The 21,602-nt window shown below is 39.8% G+C and overlaps 1 protein-coding gene across 3 annotated transcripts in view; it reads left to right on the forward strand.

Moving 5' to 3' along the window:
* The window catches only part of LOC121872319 (thioredoxin domain-containing protein 11-like), a 102,107-nt gene that overhangs the window by 78,531 nt on the left and 1,974 nt on the right, over nucleotides 1–21,602 (forward strand). For all 3 annotated transcript variants that reach the window (XM_042375033.1, XM_042375031.1, XM_042375032.1), the window contains 2 exons: nucleotides 18,795–18,903; nucleotides 20,945–21,138. In XM_042375033.1, coding sequence (XP_042230967.1) covers nucleotides 18,795–18,903; nucleotides 20,945–21,138 — 303 coding nt within the window. The remainder of the gene's footprint in view (nucleotides 1–18,794; nucleotides 18,904–20,944; nucleotides 21,139–21,602) is intronic.

The raw sequence follows: 21,602 nt of genomic DNA on the forward strand, positions 1-21,602 counted from the left end.
AAGTGGTGCCCTATAGTGAAGGGGTTAATGTTCCAAATACCTTTTTTAAGTTTATGCTTGCTTTTTCTTAAGCTTTCTGGTTTGCTTTTTTAATGTCCCAAGGTTTTGTTTCACAAATAGAATTTGCAGTTACTATACCACCTCTCATATTTAAAATTTCAATGATGACTCAATCCACACTTGGTGACTTAACTTTTTTTTATATTACTTACAGCGAGTCTCATCCCTTCCTCCTCTGTGTATTACTAAGTTTTCTCTTGTGTTGACATTCTTGAATCCTAAACAGAATAATCCAACCACACACTCATCTGTTGCTTGTAGCAGTTGTTCAGTATTTTCTCACTTACATCTTTTGTCTACAATATATCTCCTTTCATTTTTAATTGCCATTTCCATTTATTCTCTACTTTTCCTCCCCAATTCAGTTGCCTTCAAATCAGCATTTGTAATAATCTTTCTCCCGATCTTTCACCTACTTTTGTATTCTTTCAGTTTCCTTTACCTCTTTTCTAAATTTTCTATACTGTATTCCATGTCATTATTCTATAATCGTAGCTAGTGCTCATATCTCCTTCTCTTCTCTATAATTAGTACTGCCATCCTCTGATCTCAATTTTTTCTAATTTTTAATATTTTTCATACACACCTTAGTTGCACTTTCAGGACAGCACACTTATATAGCTCTCATTCCTCTTAAAATGTTACATCATTACATCATTCACTTTTTCTTAAGAGTTCTGTATCAGTAATTTTTTTATATTTTTAAACCACATTCTCATTCCTCCACTTGTCAATTTTAGTAACTTTTCTCACTTTAAGCGTCTTTTGCCATGAACCTTCCATACATTATACCTTTTCACATATACGTTGAGACATTGTTATATACATATTTGACAAATTTCATAACCAAATGACAGAACACATATTGAATGACAAACTAAAATAACTGTTGGTGGTATGTCATTCTCCAATTGTTACATTCTCAAACTATATGTAGACTGTCGGTTTATTGTTCACGGCTGTCAATTTCATAACTTATGTCATTCATTTCCGTTAGCATGAACGAACAGTTATTTTAGATTGTCATTCAATATGTGTTATGTCATTTGGTTATGAAATTTGTCAAATAGATATATAACAATGTCTCAACGTATATGTGAAAAGCTGTATTACAGTGCAGTAACTCACCACTTCACTGAACATAAACAGTGTCTCCCAAATGTTTGTTCTCTTATACTTATCAACAAACTGAAGCATATCTTTTGGAATGATTGTTAAAATCAACTTCAAGGTGCATGAAAAACATTCAGAGGGGATTCCTTTCAATACCTGATATCTACAGTACCATATGTGCATGTTCATTGGCATGCATCCTGTATAAGTATTTTTTGTCGAGTATAATTGTCTTGTACTAATAATGTATGTCCAGAATGAATACTTGGATATAAAAGTCTGGTAATAGATTCATCCTGTGCCTTGAATATTTCCTGTTTGTAGTAATTTTCAGGTAACTTGAATCCAGTCTGCTAATTCAGTATCCTTGTCTGGTTATAAAATATTTGTTGATTTTACTTCATAAATTTGCTGTATATAGTCTTTCATATACTTATACTGTACAGTCAGTCCTCGACTTACGACAGGGTTAGGGACCGACGACCAGGTCGTAAGTCGAATTGGTCGTAAGTCGAAAATGCGAAAATAATATAGAAAATCTAAAATGGGGGTCTCTTTTTCTTCTCAGCATCACGAGAACTCTCACTTTTATGCTTGCCAGCCATTTTAAAGGGAATTACAAACAAAAATTTTGTCAGTACACAGCGCGATCACTAACGTCGGTACTTGAAAATACGTAATTTGAAAAATATTTTATACGACTGCGGCGGTCGTACGTCTGGGTGGTCGTAAGTCGAGGAGTACCTGTACAGGTATATCTATTCACTTATTGTATAATAGTACTGTACAAGGTATATTGTAGAATCCATGAGTAAATTCATATTCCCCAATGAAATCCTTAAAGCTCCTAAATCGTTATATTTTCAATCCATAACTTCATCTTGCATGAAACTCATCAATACTGTACTCATTTTCTCTATGCAATAAAGAATGTATACTGATTTTTTTCTGTGCATTGACCCAACTCCACTTCTGCCTAAGATGATAGGTGCACTAATCCTCACAGAAAAAGACAGTACTGTAGTATGTAGGAGCACAAATAGATTGAACGAAAAAAAGGATAGAATTCTACCTTACATATTGATCTCCTTTAGTAACAAATGAATTATGAGAGGAGAGTAAGGCAGTTAATATTTATAATCCACAACAATATATGTATCATGTACAGGTATTTCACTTTTGCTTTTCAATATAGTAGTTCCTCTGCAACTTGGAGTAATAGATGCTCAATCCTTTCTAAATTTGGGAGGATTCCAAATTAGAAGGAATAATGTAAATACTGTATCTTTTAATGTTTTAGTTATAGTCTAGAATAAAAACAAACCAGCTGTCGTTCATCCCATTGCCTTGTCTGGTACTGCATAGGATTCACTGGGATGATAGTCAAAAGAAAGAAAAGATTGAATTGTACCATTTGTGGCAGAAAAGAGTAAGGGGGTGAGGGGAGGTACAGCACACTACTTCACCTGGATCTCCAAGCTTGCTCTTAACACTCCTCATTTAACCATGTTTTTTTTTAGGTTTTTCTCTCAAATCCTGCTATATGGCATTATTGGTGCTTTTACCGTGTGTAATGTATGGCAGGAATGGATGAGTTGACTGTCGGAATTTTTTCGTAAGATGGCAGGTCAGTGGGTAAAGAAAACCCTTAAATTCACTTTGGTAATGATATTTTTAAATAAATTGGACCAAAAAGTGTCAAAAATAACGGTTAAAGTTGCTGAAAAGTCACGTGACTGCGAAAAGCTCTGTGATTGGTTGTGACGTCACTGGTTGGGGGGAGCTTCCCATGCAGCGGGAGGCACCCAGCTGTAGTTGTCCAACCTTCTCGACTGATCGGCTCTGTAAATAAATATTACAGTATTAGATAATTAATTGTGCTTTACTGTGCAACACAGTAATACAGTTTTAAATATATAAATATTACTAAGCACATAAACTAATTCAATGGATATTAGCTGCCCATACAACAAATTTCATAGTACCTGTATAAACATTCCAAACAATATTGGTATTATTTTGGTTTTGGTCATCTGGGGAACCTCCAGTTTCTAACTATGGGATTAAGTACTTTAAACAGTGACACATTATCTCTGCAGGTTTCCTGTCGCAAAACATTTTTCGATCATAGGTTAGGTTAGGGTATGATAAGTTGTAAGGTTAGCTTAACATACATCGGTAAGGGTGGGGTAGTAACTCAAAACTCGTGATTTCCGATAGAAATGAAGGTCTAAATCGTTCATAACACATCGCAAACCACCAGAAAAAAAAAACGTTGTCTGCAAGTCTAAGTACAGGAATGACCAAAATTTAAATTACCCAATATAGCCTATTGAATCTAAACATCAAAATACTTATGGTAGTTAGAGTAAAATTTTACCCATTAATTAATATACAGTAGTACCCCGATTTACGCGGTCAATTGAACCCACAGGGTACCGCGTGAAGTGAACAACAGAACATACGGGATTAATTCCAATAGAGACTGGCCCGACCCCCAAACTCCACTTTTTGACGACACACAACGATGTTGTAGTAAAAATATTATCTTAACTTTATGATGGTATGCACACACAATTAATATAGAAGAGGTTAGGTTAGGAAAAATAAAGGTTAAGTTAGGAAAAATATATGTTAGATTAGGAAAACTAAAGGTTGGGTGTAACACTTACGTTAGTAGAAGAGATGGGTAGGCATACGGGGATGGAGGCTGGTTCCGAGGCAGAGGGCAGATTACTGGCCCTCAGGTGAATCACCATTACTAGATGCATCACTATCAGTTATAGTTGTCAGGGCTTCCCTGACAAATCCCTCAAAGTCACTTTCACTGTCACTGGCTCTGGCTGGCTGTGGTGGGTTGCGGGTGAAGAACTCGGTAATGCTTTTTTGACGGCTAGTGTTGATGTTGTCTTGATACACCTTGATGTACGGCTCCATAGCCTGCAACAGCCGGGTATGGAAGACTTCATAGCGGTCATCGTCAGGGTCGCTGGAAAGGAAGAGCTTTAATTTCTCTGCACACTCGATGGCACCCTTAATATTACTATGCGTTAATTTGTGTTCTTCTGGGATTGACGCACCACCTTCCTCTTCACTGACGTGATCATCTTCCAACATCTCGTCGGCAGTCATTTCAGGATCTCTGATCACCTCCAGGATGTCTTCGTTGGTGGTCTCGGAGAAGCCTTCAGCTGTAATACTGTGCGCAGCTTCTCTTGCAAGGTCCAATGCCACTGTCACAGACTGAACCTCACCAGTCACAGGTTGACTCCGCCTCTCACCTGGTATGCCATGCAACACATGCCTCCATGCGTGACAAATCGTAGCTATAGACAGCTGATCCCATGCCTCCACCAAGAAATCTACAGCTTGTTTGACGTTAAATTTCTTCCAAAACTGTTTGACGAGAACTTCTTGAGTCACCACCTCTTGTTCTTTGTCCTCGTCACTTTTACTCTCGCTGTCAGTGTCACCCAGCGTACGCAACTCATCCTTGGTTGGTACAGTCGTTCAGGAGCTTGAATTTCTTTGCCGAGTATGCAGCTTTAACATTGCAGATCAACTCCTGGTCCATGGGCTGGATTAATGATGTAGTGTTGGGAGGAAGGAAGACCACTTTTACGTTGGGGTGACGATCCATAAGTAGGGGCGAGTGTCCTGGTGCGTTGTCAAGGAGCAACAAAATCTTGAATGGAACATTTTTTTGCTCGCAGAATTTCTTCACGTCGGGAATGAAACCGTCATCAAACCAGGAGAGTGACAGAGCAGAGAACATCCACGCCTTGCGTGCGGTCAGCCAGTGGACATTAATCTTGCTCATGTCCACGTTCTTGTAGGCGTGCGGCTTGCGGGCTGTGTGAATCACCGATAACTTTGGTTTATAGGTACCGGAGGCATTGGTGGTAAAGAGGACGGTGATGCGCTCCTTCTGCAACTTCCAACCCCGAACCTTGCTGGCAGGCTGGACAACAAAGGTCTTGGTAGGCAGCTTTTTTCAAAAAAGGCCGGATTCGTCCATGTTGAACACCTGGTCGTCAGTGAACTGCCCTTCCTCCATAACCTCACGTAAGAACGGAGGAAAATCTCTAGCCGCCACACGGTCAGCACTCGCTTCTTCACCACCAATGTTGATGTTGGTGATATTGTTCCTCCTCTTAAACCTATGCAGCCAACCAGAGGAAGCATTGAAGGGTTTGTGCTCTGCAATTCCCATCTTACGTGACACTGCTGCGTACAGTTCACGTGCGTACTCTTGAACAGATCGCGTGTCCACTGCCATGTTGCGTCGCGCCTGACGAATCAAATAATTCGCCAGCAAATTTTCCACCTTTAGCAGCACCTTGTTCTGGCAATACTTGATCATTGAGGCACCTGCAGACTTTGTGATTCTCATGTGCCCTTTGATCTTGGCTGCATCCTTCTTAATAGTACGAATCGTAGATTCGTTCACTCCATGCTGGCGTGCGAGATCAGCTTGACGTGTCCCATTCTCCAAATCTTGATTTATCTGGTACTTCACTTCGTAGCTTAGGGAACGGCGTATCTTCTTTGGCTTAGGGCGGCTGGGTCCAGGTAAGGAAAGGTTTCTCCCTGGTGGCGGTGGTCCGGCGGAAGCCATTTCACAGAACAATGGATGCACGTATACACGGTGTGTCCTGGAGGGATGAAACTGCCGCGGTTAGGTCAAGCGTCGTCTTTCCTCCCTCCCTCCCGCGGGTGGACACGTCATATTACTTTAAACCAATTACAGCTAGCAGCGGAGGGAGGTAGGGATGCATGGCCAATCACAGTCCAATACGTCATATGACATCACTGATAACACGACAGAGACATGCACTGCGCAACCTTGCCGCGCGGCTTGCACAGGCGGGAGCAGGCGGGAGGGGCGAATCTAAAAATAGCGTCGAGCCAGACACTCTGCGCGTATATGGGTAGATGAACCGCGGAAAGTGAAAGTTCGATTCTGGCGAGGCACCGCGTAAATGAGAAATCGCGGAAAGTGAAACCGCGTAAAGCGGGGTAATACTGTAAATGATATATCCCAGTGGTTCATTAGTGAATCAAAACAATAACAGCACTATTTTGTCGTGTTTAGCTAGCATCAGGCATTATCAAAACAAAGTCCAGACAATTTCACCACTTCTAAATTTACTTGTATTTTCATCTAGTACTGATATACTTTATAAATGCACTGAAAAAAAGAGAGAAAGTCTACCAGGTAAGAGTACATGACAGCTGAGCTGCAGGTGTGAACATAGGAATTTTTTATGTTCAAAAGAACATAAGAAGGGAGGAAACTGCAGCAGGCCTATTGGCCCATACTGGGTACTGGCAGTCCCATTTACACCCAATCCCTATCGTTCATATATCCATCCAACCAATGTTTGAAGCTGCTCTTCACGGCACATTTCTTCACTTACAAAATGTCCATGACTTAGATCATAAAAAAATACCCTTAAAACTTACCTGAATGTGGCATTTGGGGTTTGAAGAGGCCATCCTTTCTACTACCTATGACTGCAGCTATGTGTTTGAAACTAGTGATGTCATTGCAAATGGCGGTCGTGTTTCTACAGAAATAAACTTATCTCGACTATTATTGCAGGACTTTGAACATGGCAGAGTGTATTTCATGTGTTTACCCAGAACCGTCAACTTGTCCATTGGATACAGCTCTTGCCTCCTCTCAAGGGTTGCTGATATGATCCTCCACCTAGCTGTAAATGATCACCTAACTCTAAAGTTGAAGAAGCAAAGGCAGTCGAGTGCAGTGCCAACCATGTTGCCTTCTTGTACAGCAAGGTCCTAGTACAGTACTGTAGTTTAGTTATACAGTGTGTGCTGTATCCACATTATTAAGAATGGCCAGTCATGCTAATGGGACTCAATTTCATTTCATTTATCTTGAGTCCTCATTAGATTAAAACTTTTTAACCTTGTTATATTTTTGTTACACTTTTTTTTACAGTCAGTTACTTAAATTGGGGAATTTTTTTAAGGTAAGCTTAGTATATTGAAGAATAAATGTAATGTTATGCAAAGACCTTTGTAAGGAAAAGGCATGAAAATCCCTGAGGCATCTTGTAATTTGCTAACTTCTACTGACCTCATTTAAAGCTAGTGGTGTTTGTACAGTATATATATGATTACAATTAAATAATTTATGCATTTATTTTAATTATCAGTTGGATCTTAGGTAAATTTTAGTTGTTATGTTGGGAAAGTAGTAAAACCTTTGGATATGCAAATTTTTAGGAAGTGTTTGTACTGTAGAATTACTGTACAGTATAGTCTCGATTTACGCTGATTTTTTATACGCGGCTGGTCATTTACGCGGCACCTGTCCAGACGCGCCAATTATTAGTTACGCGGTACATTCCTGAATTAACGCGGGAAGCGGCGCGGGCAAGCTGTGCGGGCAAGTTGCGCGCTAGGTCGCTCTGTCACCGCTGACGTCAGACTCGTGACGATGACGTTTCGGACTGTGATTGGGCCACGCATCCCCTCCGCCGCGAACTGTGATTGGTCTAATTTAACTTGGCGTGCCCTGCTACCAGAGGGAATAAGTCGCTGATCTTAGAAGCGTCAGTCCCATTGTCCTCCGTCTCCGCGTATACAGTGCTCCCTCGTGCCCGCAAATCTGTTCAACAATGGCTTCCGCTGGACCCCCACCACCCCCGAGAAACCTTGAACTACCTGGCCCAAGCCCAAGAAGGTGCGATTCGTCTTAAGCTATGAAATTAAGTACAAAATCGTCCAGGAGTTAGAGAAAGGCACGAGGCAGGTGGATCTCGCCCGACGATATGGTAAGATCAAAGAACACATGAGCATCACAAAGTCTGCAGGTGCCTCGATGGTGAAATATTGCCACAATAAGGTGCTGCTCAATACTGAAGGTTTATTGGTCAGCTACTTGATTCGTCAGTCAAGAAGGAACATGGTGGTCGACACTCGGGCAGTACTGGACTACGCCTGAGAACTCTACCTATTAGTGGTGTGAAAAATGGGAGTTGCAGAGCCCAAACCCATCACTGCTTCCTCTGGGTGGCTGCAAGGTTTCAAACGTCGTAATAAGATCACGAATGTTGAAATAGTTGGTGAAGGAGCAAGTGCTGGCTGGGCTGCCACCATGAATTTTCCCCCATTCTTACGAGAAATTATGGAGGAAGGGCAGTACACCAACGACCAAGTGTTCAACATGGATGAATCCGGGTTGTTTTGGAAAAAATTGCCATGCAAGACCTTCGTAGTCAAGTCTGCGAGCAAGTGTCGGGGCCGGAAGTTGCAGAAGTAGCGCATCACTGTCCTGTTCACCACTAATGCCTTTTGCACTTGTAAGCTGAAGTTGTTGGTGATCCATAAAGCCCGCAAGCCGCATGCATACAAGAATATGGACATGAACAAGTTAAATGTCCACTGGCTAACCTCAGGGAAGGCGTGGATGTTCACTGGTCTGTCCCTCTCCTGGTTTGACAACTGTTTCGTTCCTGATGTGAAGAAATTCTGCGAGCAACATAATGTTCCATTCAACATTTTGTTGCTCCTTGACAATGCACCAGGACACTCGCTCCTATTGCTGGATCGTCACCCCAACGTAAAAGTGGTATTCCTTCCCGCTAACACTACGTCGTTAATCCAGACCATGGATCAGGAGTTGATATGCAACGTGAAGGCTGCTTTCTCCGCAAAGAAGTTTCGGCTCCTGAACGACTTCACCAACACCAAGGATGAATTGCAGAACCTCCTAAGTGGCACCGATAGCGAGGACGAGGATCTAGAACAAGATTTGGCGGACCATGAAGTGCGAGTCAAGCAGTGCTGGAAACTGTTCAACGTCAAGAAAGCTGTTGATTTCTTGGTGGAGGCATGGGGCCAGCTATCTGTGGCAACGATTCGTCACGCATGGCGGCATGTGTTGGAGGGTATCCCAGGTGGGAGGCAGAGGCAAACGGTGGCTGGCGAGGCTCAGTCTGTTGCTGTGGCATTGGAGAATGCAAGACAGGCTGCACAAAGCCTTAGAGCTGCAGGCTTCTCTGAGGCCACCAACGACAACATCCTGGAGGTAATCAGGCAACCTGAGGTGACTACTGATGAGATGTTGCAAGATGATGTCATTGAGCAGCCAGGTGTTACAATGGAAGAACAAGAGCAGAAACTAACACATGCTGATGTGAAGGTCATCGAGTTTGCTGAGAAAATGAAGCTCATCCTTGCCAAAGACCCAGTCAATCATCACTATGAAGTGTCTAATAACCTTCTGTTGCAATGCATGGAGCCCTATACTCAGATGTATCACGACCACATCAATGCTAGCCGTCAACGAAACATTACTGAGTTCTTCACCTGCAACCCACCACAGCCACAGCCAGCTCAAGTCAGTGATAGTGAGGATATGGACTTTGAAGGGTTTGACAAGGAGGCCCCACTATCCTCTGTGGTGGATAGTGATTCAAGTGATACAGGTGAGGGCCAATAATCTACCCTCTGCCTCGGAACCAACCCCCTCCATCCCCGTGTGCCCAGCCATCTCTCCTACTAACGTAAGTGTTAAAATACCTAATATTATTGATATTTTTCTTAAATATTAATTGTGTGCATACCATCATAAAATTAAGATGTTATTTTTACTACAACGTACGTATTGTCGGAAAAAGGTTAGTCTGGGGGTCGGCCCAGTCTCTATTTCAATTAATCCCATATGTTCTGTTATTTTGTTTACGCGTTTCGCATTATACGAGGACCTCCATGGGTTTAATTGACCGCGTAAACCCAGACTATACTGTACGTACTTGATATTTTCTGTAACCAAGAATTTTTTTTTTTTACCAGTTATCCAATCATGGATATCATAATTCTCTACATTACAGTAGTTTCCAAGTAAAATGATGACAAGTTTGTTTTACTATGCATCTTACTTAAATTTCTATTATCAGAATTGGGGAAAACAAATGGATAAACCAATAAGGGTGCACGGGAAAGCCTCTTTTTTTATGAAGTACAATCAGCCTAGGAAATGTCACTGTTTTTAGTACGATTCATTCAAACAGCAGTATCTCGCAACTTGACGGGAGCCAAGCAAATGACTGACTACTTCCCAATGGGCTGGACACTGTTGTAGTGAGGTTATATATTAATGAACTCCCGAGAAGAATTTCTTGGTGCGTAGTCTTTTTCTGGCACTCCCTCATATATTTGACAGGTAAAAGGCTACCACATGGGAAGTAAAAGTAAAAGAGTTATATCCCATTTCCATGTTTGAAAGACGAAGAAGCCTGCAGAAAAAAAGAGGACAAGCCAGCCTGAGACGATGCAGCAACACAAGCCGATAACAATTCCAGTGTAGAATATTCTGCATATGGCTTGTTTCCTTGTCTCAAAGTTGCTTTATTTTAGAACAATATGAAAGGCATTTGTTGCTCTAAATAATTTTTAATTGAATAAGCATTATTAGAAATTTGGCCACATTTTAATTTTTTCTGTAAATAACAAAGGACCATTAAATGAGATACTTTAAAGTTTTATATTTTATTCTTGGGTGCTAAAAATACAATACCCTTCGAGCATAATTGTCAATTAATTTTTCTTAAACTTGGTAAGGGAAAAACTGAAACATAAAACATTTATTTAAGCTTACAGCCAATCTTAAAGTTCAAAGCTTTGTTTTATGAATTGTTCTTGCCTTATGTCATTGTCCATTGAGGCGGTGAATATGGAAGTTAATGTATTTATTGAATGTGAATATTATTTCAATTTATATTTTTTATTCAATACACATTTCAGCTTAACAATTAATGTACAGGTATTCCTTTTTATTTTGATGTCCAATATTAACTTTTTAAATTATTCCTGAATGTCCCTGACCAATAATTTGGTATGTCATATTTCGTTTAAAGACATATTAAAATTTTAACTACCTGGTACATGATTTATTACTTCAATATTATTATGAAAAACTACCCTAGCATTTATTAATACATTTTTTACTATGTATTTTACAATATTGTGTACAGCCTCGAAATAATAAAAGTAAAAATACAATGTAAAGCGAGTCTGGTAATTGCCAGATAACACTTTCTGATTCAAAGTTTCTGGAAATGGTGACATCATTCATTTGGATGATTGTACATCTGTCCCTATTTTCTTATGACTTAAATTTTCATAACTTATGCAGTAGATTGGACAACTCATGTACTGTTATCAAGTACAAGTTAACATCTCAGGGGTCCTAGGACCCCTAACTTGTGTGACTGGGACAAGTCGGAGAAATCCAAAATGAATATCTCCCCAACTCGACCATAGCCTTTAAAAATGTGGTACTGTACTCAGTGTGTTGTTAGATAGACTGTGAGATAAGTTTCTTCTGCTGCTGCAGTAACACATGTGCATTTGGCAAACCATTATCTTGGTTACAAACTGTGTGCAGGCTGCTGTTATTCTTAGGAGGAGAGTGGCAGTTTTTATTATTGGTAATGAATATACAGTATATACAAGGACAAACTGAACTGTGTAGCAGATTTGTTTTATTCAGGGAAGGAAGAGGTATACGCTAATTTCTTCTGGTTTACCTGAGGCAATGTTGGAAGTGATTTAGAGTGTGCTAGCCCCAGGCCAAGGTGTAGAGTGTGTTTCTCAAAGGGAAGGGTACACTTTGACTTCTTGCCCTGACCTGGGAGATGGGACCTTTTGGATAGCATTGTCAAATTCATTATGGTGATAGTGCCTGAGAATACACATACATACATACACACCTTAACTACTATCACAAATTAGTCAACCTCACACACTGGCATTCACTCCCAAATGCTAGACATTCACCCCCAAACACTAGACATTCACCTCCACGTAACTAGACATTCACCGATATACGCTATACCAGGCTTCTCCAATACTGTAGCCACCTGCCCCATGTGACAAATTTATGAAGGGCTTGTGGTGAATTGAAGGTATTGTATTCAAAGTATAGTTTGCAGATGCGTGCATTCCTCACTTTTGAAATAGTATGACATCATGTCCAATAATTTTTTTAAATTACTGTGCAACTCTCTCCAATTTGAGATTTTCATGCAAGTGGAATGTTATCAACATACAGGTATACCTCGAAAACGACGTTCCATTAATCGCTGATTCGCATAACCGACGATTACATATAGGGGAAGTACCCCACAAATTTCGTTGATACCTCGGAGATCTGATGATCGGGGGAGGAGTGGCAGAGCTGTTTTGAATTTGGTGGGCGGTGGCGTGATGCAAATTATTGCCACAAGAGGGCTCTGTCCACTGCCTCCAACTCATTCCTGCCTCTCTACACTTATTTACACTTATCATATGTCTCTGACTTCATGTTTTTTTTATATTTCCAACTTCGTGTGTTCCACAATCATGCCTAAACGCCCCAGTGATAGTTCCAGCAGCTTGATGTGATGTGATAAGGTGTAATAAGAGTGGTGATGGACCAATAAAAATTGGTAGAGACTTGTTTTTTTTTGTTATTTCCGACTTAGTGTTACTCAATCATGTCTAAGCGCCCCAATGATAGTTCCTCTTTTGTTGCCCTAAGAGGGGTAGCTTGATGTGATTAGGCATAAAAACAGTGGTGATGGACTAGCAAAGATTGGTAGAGACCTGAATTTGCCACCCTAGACTGTCTCTACCATCCTCAACTCGGGTAAATAACATTCAATTTATGCTTTACATTCCTTATTTAATGCTTATTATGCTTGCTTTATATATCTAATTTATTTTCTTGCTTGACAGTGTGCACGACAGAGATACTGCATATGGGACTGCCCAGTATGGGCCAATAGGCCCGCTGCAGTTTGCTCCATTCTTATATCAAGGGTAGATGGGAGTTTTTGGAGGGTGGCCGGTCCCTAACCCACTGACTTTGTCATATTCTTATGGGAGTACAATAATTGCTTCAATCCTTTAATTCATTAACCAATGACTTTTCACAGTCCCTATATGTATTGGTTATAGGGGATGCCTGTATTGTACTTTGGTTGATTGTGAGGCATGGCAGTCTGACTTGCTTTTCTTGGCAGCCATTACTGCTCATTTGAATGAACTTAACCAAAAACTTTAAAGAAATGACACTATTTATGATTAAATACAATACTGTATTTGTGAGAACTTTGGTCTAACCTATCACACAGGAAGAACCAGGATTTCATACACTTTGATCGAAGTTTTGGGCTTTGCTTTTCAGTTCATGGAAGATCCATTTCACTTTTATATCTGTTATTAATCCCCCCCCCCCCAAAGAACTTACCAACCTGCTTGAATGAGAAAATATGGTGAAAAGTGGAAAATGGCCATGTGCTGTCTCTAAGAAACATGTTGGCAGCAACTCAGTTATATGTGCAATGAGTATAGAAACCTTGTAAACAAGAGGTGCTGTAAAAGGCCAATTGTAGGATGCTGCTGACTTTAAGTGTACTGTATATGTAGGTAATCTTGTGGCCTTATAGTTAGGTTGGAGAATCTCGGCATTGTTTATGTCAATGAATTCTGCTACCTGGTTGATATGATCAGAGCTGGAGGGTGGTACAGAAGCTAGTTCAGTTGCAAAGGCCAGAAGTGACTGGAAGTAGTCTAAGGAGCTGTTAACTTTATTGAATGCAAAATCACCATTATTCTGCTTGAAAGTAAAGTTGCTGTATATGGAACCACTGAGAAGTGTGTTGTTGTATGACAGTGAAACAGACATTTAAAAAGGATGGCATTACCAAGGCTTGGGTGAGGCTATTGCCATTTTCCCAAATGAAGTTACAACCCTATTTTACTATTCAATATACCTGTATTACTATTCAATATATTTCAAAATATTATTTCAATATTTATATAATTGTTACATGTATCTTGTGCAATGTAACAAATCTAGGGAGCTAATTCTCATCTGTGGTGTCCTCAAAAAACTATTGTACAAGTTTGCACTAGACATTCACCCCGGCACATTAGACACCCTCCCCCACATAAGACCCATATCACCATTCAGTGTTCCTGAATATGTAACATTATTGTTGTTTTTAAATCTACTTCTGAAGTCTAAAATTCATAAGTGATATCCCCGTTAGTTGGAACATGTGGTGCAGAGCACTTACGGGAATGAGAGATTTCCGGGTAACGAGACGACTCTCAAAGCTGGAAAAAAATCCCTCATCCCCAGAATTTTCCAGGTAACAGAAAAAATGTTCTCGGAAGTTCCAGAAACTGCCCATTACATCATCTCTCGAACCCGGAAAAATATCCCTCATCCCCGGAATTTTCTTGATGGAAAATTTTGCTTAGACTTTTCAGGAAATGCGCCTGATTTTCATCTCTCAAACCCTTAAAAAAATTCCTCCATTCCAGGAATTTTCCAGGTATCGGAAAAACTTTCTTGTAATTTTCCAGAAAATGTGCCTCTCGGAAAATTGTTCCCAAAGCCGGTATTTTCCGGAAAATTCCAGCTTTGGGAGCGATTTTCCTAGAAATTTCAATTCCAGCTATCGGAGAGTTCTGGGTTTGAGGGATTCTGGCTAACAGAGATATTACTGTATTTTGTGATAGGAGAAATGTTCTGAAAATTTACCAGCTAATTGGGTGGGTCTCCAAGAACCTTTATGAAACTATCTGAAGCCCCTTTGGTGTATTGTCTATTAAAATGGATTAATTCCTAGTTACTCTTGTCTGGTTAAGTTTACAATGAGACACTAAGGAGTACTGTAATTGATGGATCTTTCATATCGGCGAGGGATATTTCATGAAGTCAGTGTGATAAGAGTTGGAGGAGAATTGATGTTTATCACTCCTTTTGTGGAACTGGGCTCTCTATTACTGTATTGATATTGTAAGGGTTTAGGTTTAACCTGCTCATAAATGCTGTCATTAGGAATTGATAAATTTCTTTTCCATGTGAACTTTGTTCCATTTTGAAATACCTGAAGCAGGAGTGGTTACCATCCAGTCCTGTGGGAGACACATGATGTAGTGATTTTTGGTTTGGTTGAATGCATCTGAATTGTGTTGGGGATTTTGTTTTCCAAATAAGTTCAAGGGAAATTGCCTCCACTAGTGGGTAATTCTTAGAGATGTGTTTCATATTGATAGTGTAATTTCATTTTTTGTTGTTGCCAAGCATCCTGGGGGGAACTTTAACATTTGTGCTGATATTTTGTCCCTGAATATGGTGTTAACCTCTGAATGGGGATTAGATGAACCCATTTATTTGTCTGGGGAGTGGTTCCTTTGGTGGAATTGATGCTATGGTTGACAGATTCAAATGGCTAGTATTTGTTTTACTTATTGCCCTGTAGAACATCTATGAAATGGATGCTTTCTCCTTAAACTGGTACACTGGGGAACAATTATTTTTATTTCCTCCCATTTCTAAACTATTAGAGTTTGTGGGAGTATCAGACATTCCATTGAATTACAATGCTGATAGCGCCTTTCGGGCATGGAGGCAGGGGTTTCCCCTCTTCTGTGTACACTTTTCCCAAAGCTAACTTAATATGCCTTTTATGTATTTTAAGACTTTTGTAGATGCGGTTCCATTTATGATTTTATTTGTGCTTAACACACCCCTTAGTAGTTTTGAAATCTCGTTAGTTTAGTTGATTTACTGGGTATTTTTTCCCTAAGCATGGAACAGATTGAGGATACAGTATTAACACCATTAATTTAGTTCTGCATTTGTTTACAGAGATGTTTATAGAGTTGGATGCTTTCTGTATATATTTACACTGCAAAATTTCCTTAACCTATTCATTACACACAAGGTCTGTAGTCTAGGTACATGCTTTGTAGCTGTGTAGGATTTGCAGCAGGCCTTAGTCGTAAGTTAAGTATTTGTTGCTGGTCAATTGTATGGGTGGAAAATTTTCATAACCTGTGTTCAGGATCTTGCAATTCTGTAGCGTTAAGAAGTTTAGAGGACTTAACCCAGGACCCAAATATGTGACCAGGATCTGAAAATAGAATAGAGTTAACAAATATGTTATCCACCACTTACATGCTGAGTTTCTGAAGTTTAATGATGGATTAATGAACAGTAGTGTTCAGGTCTTTGTCCAAGGATGGATTAGTGAATGGTGATGTCCGGTTAGAATTTGGGAATAGTAATTTACCATGTTTTACTCAGATACACAAAAGAGACATGAGATCCCAAGGTTGACTTATTAGTAGGAGAGTTCATGATTACAGCTTGGTAATTTGTCCTTCAACCAAGACTTTCTAGGGTAGTTGCTGGTTCTTCAAGTCAGAATTGCATAATTAAGGGGAGCTTAAGTTTGTTGGTTTCTTACTATTAATCTGACCTAAGATTTCTTTAGGATTGTTTCCTTTTCGGTTGCATATAAGCACAGCACCTTCAGCCTTTGTGTACCTCCTCCTCTCTCTAATAGTGCAGATTTTGATAAGCAGAATTGCATGGTCCTGATGCAACTTATAAATGGAGGACTAATCCTGATCCCATTATATAACAGTCAGGATTGAACTAACTTTGTTATCCCTTCCTAACACCTTCCTCCCTCCTTCAGGGTGCTGAGGTGAGCTGGATCTGATGTGATTGAACAGGTTTTAAAGAATTTTTTAATTGATGCAGCAAATTCACCAATTGGGCCCTCTCATACTATGCTCGCAGCAGAACTCACAAGCCTCTTCCATTTTTTGGGGTACAAGTATGTTCTCACCTGGTGGAGGTTCTTTGGTACCCTGATATGAAGGTGAATGATAATCTAATTATCAGATAATTTTGGTTTTTAGATAACTGTCACAAGATGGGGCCCAAGGGTTATGGCCTCTAGAATTGCTGACTGTACAGAATTGCTTGATCCTGGGTTGATAATAAAATGGGATTTTAAGAACAGTCATGTCTTTTTGTAGTCTGAAATTCTCTGTAAATTCAGTCCATGTTTTTAATGATTTGTAGTGTCATCTCTTTATTATATACAGTACTGTACTGTATTATAAATGTATACAGTGATCCCTAGGTTAACGAACGACTCGGTTAACAAAATTTCGGTTAACGAATTACCTTCCATAAGAATCTTCAATTCGGTTAACGAAAAAAATTCGGTCAACGAATTTTTTACGAAATCGTGTCAACATGTTTTCGCTTGCTCACCAGCTGGAATATTAGTCTGCCAATACAGTAATCGGATCTAGGGCTAAAATTCGTTCCCATTTGAGTAAATATCAAGAAGGTTGTACTGTACTATTCAATAATTTTCCAAGTTTTTTATTGAAATTTTTAGTCATTTTAAAACTTATTTAACGTAATTGGAGTACAGGAAACTAGTTTTTGGTGCACCCAACAGCCACTTGACTCGCCCACAAAGGCGTCAGTTTGTATCTCTGGACAGTGGAGGTAACATCTTGCTTGTGGCTCTCCTGAACATAAACTATTTTTACATTTTTACAGTACAATTATTAGTCATTCTGAAATTTATTTTACATATTGACAATATATAGTGCAGTGTTGATGTAAAGAAAAGAATTTTGAATTACACCTAGTGAACTTAAAATTTTATGGGTGAAATGATCGCATGAAGCATGGGGTGATTTCCCTTCCACCCCCACTTCCTTCTCTTCTCCCTTCTCCACCCCCACTTCTAATTCCCATCATCATCATCAACCAGGAGCCTTCTATGTACACACCTCAAAGTAAGTGTACTTTACTGCATTTAGTTTTACTTTGTATGTAATTTTTGGTGAGCTGGAACCAATTACCCAAAATCACATTGAAACAATGGTTTCGGTTAACGAAATTTCGGTTAACGAACGACCTTCTGGAACGAATTGTGTTTGTTAACCGAGGGACCACTGAATTGATTCAATTACTGCAGGATATGTTCAATGTGGTTTTGCTTGTCATATTTTCATTTCCTACATTATCTTCTTTTCTCTCTCTCTTTTAGATATTATATTAACCTTCTCACACATCGTGAAGCGAATCATGTCAAATCATTCGGTAACACTATTTGCATCAGTAACACAAATCCCATCATTAAACTTTAAAAAAAAAATCCCCCCCCCCCCATTTTTTTTCCCCCAAGATAATTGCATCAAATTTTTGTGCATCATCATAGATGATTGCATGATCTTGTGAGGGGAGCTTTCAGAAAGCACTAAAGCTTGGCTAGAGTTCAGCTGTCCATTAGTTTGCTTCCGTCACTCGTGCTGGTAGGTCACATTTGTTCCTTTATCTCTGCTTACATCTTCCCTGCTAGTAGCCATATTAAAATTCCAAAGCCACAGTTGGAAGCTCATAAAATTCTGCTTCTATAACTATGATGCACTTGGTAAGTTCGTGAGAAAATATCAAAGTTATGTTGCTGGGAACAAATATTTTTTTCTTTGTTCAAGTGAAAAAATATACCGTACAGTATTCTTATTCTCGTTTTTTTTCCTGCTTATACTAAAGCCAAAACAATAACAAACCCAAGGGAATTATGTTTTGAGATAATAAAGTTTTTGTTTAACATTTTACTTTACAGTTCCTAATTTAGGTTTTTATGGAATGGGAGATAGATCAAATGAAAACATACTTGTAATATTATCCCTCTGTCTTTTTCAGGATTACCTTTATTGACGTATATCTCTAAGATTTTGGTGTTTCTACAGAAATTGTTACTTTCTAGAACTATGGTGACTGGAGCAAAGCATGTAAAAAATTGTGGCTCATCCCAGATCTGCATTCAGGAATTGACATCAGAAAATTATATCACAGTCACACAGCAAACAGGAAAGGTGAGATGGAATGACATTTTATTAAAGCTCCATTAGCCAGTGGTAGGGTACAGCAACAGTAAGGATACAGCACTTGCCTCCTGTTCTAAGGGCATTTGTATAATGCCTTGGGAACCCAAAGTCCACCCAGCTATGAATGGGCTATTAACTTTACAGCTGGCAAGTAGAAGGTAATCAGAAACAGTGCCAGCTACACTGTCTCCTTGTGTACCAAAGACTTCGTTCAAAGAGCTTTATGCTTTCTGCCCCTAAATGGGCACCAGGCTTGAGGATGGCCCAATTCAGCACCGCCGTTTCAGCGCCGCCGTTTCAGCGCCGCCGTTTCAGCGCCAGCCCATTTCAGCGCCAGACTATTCAGCGCCGAGGCCTTTCAGCGCCTGTGCGTTCCGTTCAACTCAGAAGCTATCTGTCTTTCATTAACGTGGTATAACACTGTATACTACACTTGATTTATATTATGTTGTATTCAACTTATTAATATTTGGTTAGGTTAGGTTAGGTTAGGTTAAATCAACCAATCCAATAAATATGTATGATTCTTTGAAGAAATTATTGATTTGGTGGCGCTGAAACGGTGGCGATGAATAGTCTGGCGCTGAAATGGGCTGGCGCTGAAACGGCGGCGCTGAAACGGCGGCGCTGAATCGTACCCTACCCACCAGGCTTATGGGATCCACCTTCACATGAGGATGACTGAACAATTCTTCTTTCTGTTTACATATGATACACATTCTGTTACTGCTCACTTCTAATTAGCCTTAGATTCATAATATTAACACTATAAGCATTGTAAGACATGTGTACACAGGAGGTAGCTATGACCTGTGATTTCCCTTTGGATTGACAGCTGTTATAGACTGTCATACAAATTCTGCCTTATCAGTTTTAACCCAGTGTCAGTTGCAAGTGACTCCCAAAATGTAGTCAGTTATGTCTTTGGGGTTAGAACACACATTAACCACTTGAAATAGTGAGTAAGGACTTAAGCCCCAGGTTAGGGTGCTGCTGGCAGTAACCCCACCCCCACCCCCTGGATAAATCAAGAAAAAAAATCAACCTTTCCAAAAAAAAAAAAAAAAAAAAAAAAAAATAATAATAATAATAAAAAAAATGGCGGGAATAGGTGGATGTTCTAGAACATCACCCGGGGCTCGCTGGTCGGACTTTCTGGAACGTCACCCGGGGTGTAAGGGTTAATACTGACCTTGGGATATGTCCAAATACCCCTCTCCTATGGCCTCAAAATGTCTCTGAAATTCACAGATACTCACAGATGATCTTCTGGTTGCGTGTGGCGGATATTTGTGCCCTATAATTATATACTTGTTCATGATTTTTCCAGTATTTATCTAATTTTGCTGCAAACTTTCCACCGTCTCCACATTCACTACCCACTCAGGTAACCCATTCCAGTTGTTGACAACCCTACTTGGGAACGAATGTCTTCTGAGATTTAGCCTCGTTCTTGTTTTGTAGATCTTCTTTGTGTTCCCCCGGGTAGTGTCAGCCTCCCTCATCTGGAACATGACTGCTGTACATGCCTGGTCATATATGCCACACACTATCTTGTATGTTTCCACTTGGGCCCCACTAGATCTTCTGTACGCCAGTGTCGGTAACTGTAATTTCCTTAGTCTTTCCTCATAAGATAAATCCTTGGTCAAAATTTGCTTCACTTGTTGGCTGTGGGGGCTGGTCTGGGTGGAAGTCCAGGGCTGCTTTTCGGTCCCAGTCTATCTCTGCATAGGAAAGATTGAAAGACCACAAACATAAATTTTTTAGTGTATGAGCAGATGCGTATTTGGTAATACAGTACTGTACTGTATTAAATATTTGAAGCTGCTTGAAAGTCTTGATGGTGAGATAGTTGGTACACATCACACTGCACAAGGTGTTTATACTTCATTACCTGTATTTGTACTTAGAAAACTTAGACTGCTTATTCAATATTGTTATAAGACTTAAGATTTTAATATTGTAACTGGAAAGCTAGGAAAAAATCAAGCTTTTATTTGTTTAACAACATTTTTCTTCTTTTAAGATGGTTGTAGTATTGCACTACAGTCACAACTGTGCAGCATGTAGTAGTGTTGGACACGTGTTTATGACAGTGGCTCACATGGTTCGCCACATCCCCAACATTACTTTTGCTCGCATAAATGCTCCTATCAATACTCTACCATGGCACCTCTACTTTGAAACCCTACCCACCATTATTGTACACCCACATTATAGGTAAGTCAGGTTATTCTATGCTCTTTATGTAGGTAAATATACTTCACTTTCAGTGGTTTCTTATTGGAAGGTATGACGGTCACAGGTTCATTCTTTCATTATGTCCCGGGTCTTAGTGGAGATTTTCAGACATACTGGTGACTGAAAAATAGCATCTTAATAATCTATGCAATAGATCATGTGACTCATTTACTGTCAACATGTCTATTATGTGACAACCTGAGGTTCCTAGGGTCCTTGACGTGCATGACTTGTGTTGAATTCCAGAAGTTAATTTCTTTCCCCAAACAACAGTAGCCCACAAAAATAGGTACTTGAAAGTGTCAAGTGCTTCTTAGGTGAAAGCCTGCTGAATTAACACACATACAGTACAATCTATTACTCATGTTGGTGGTTACAAATGGAACCACAAGACAAATCCCTGCTCAGTTTCAGCCATCTTGCTGCACTGGCTTGCACCATGT

The sequence above is a fragment of the Homarus americanus genome, unplaced genomic scaffold (assembly GCF_018991925.1).
Source record: "Homarus americanus isolate GMGI-L3 unplaced genomic scaffold, GMGI_Hamer_2.0 scaffold5589, whole genome shotgun sequence".
In the NCBI taxonomy this organism is placed as follows: Eukaryota; Metazoa; Arthropoda; class Malacostraca; order Decapoda; family Nephropidae; genus Homarus; species Homarus americanus.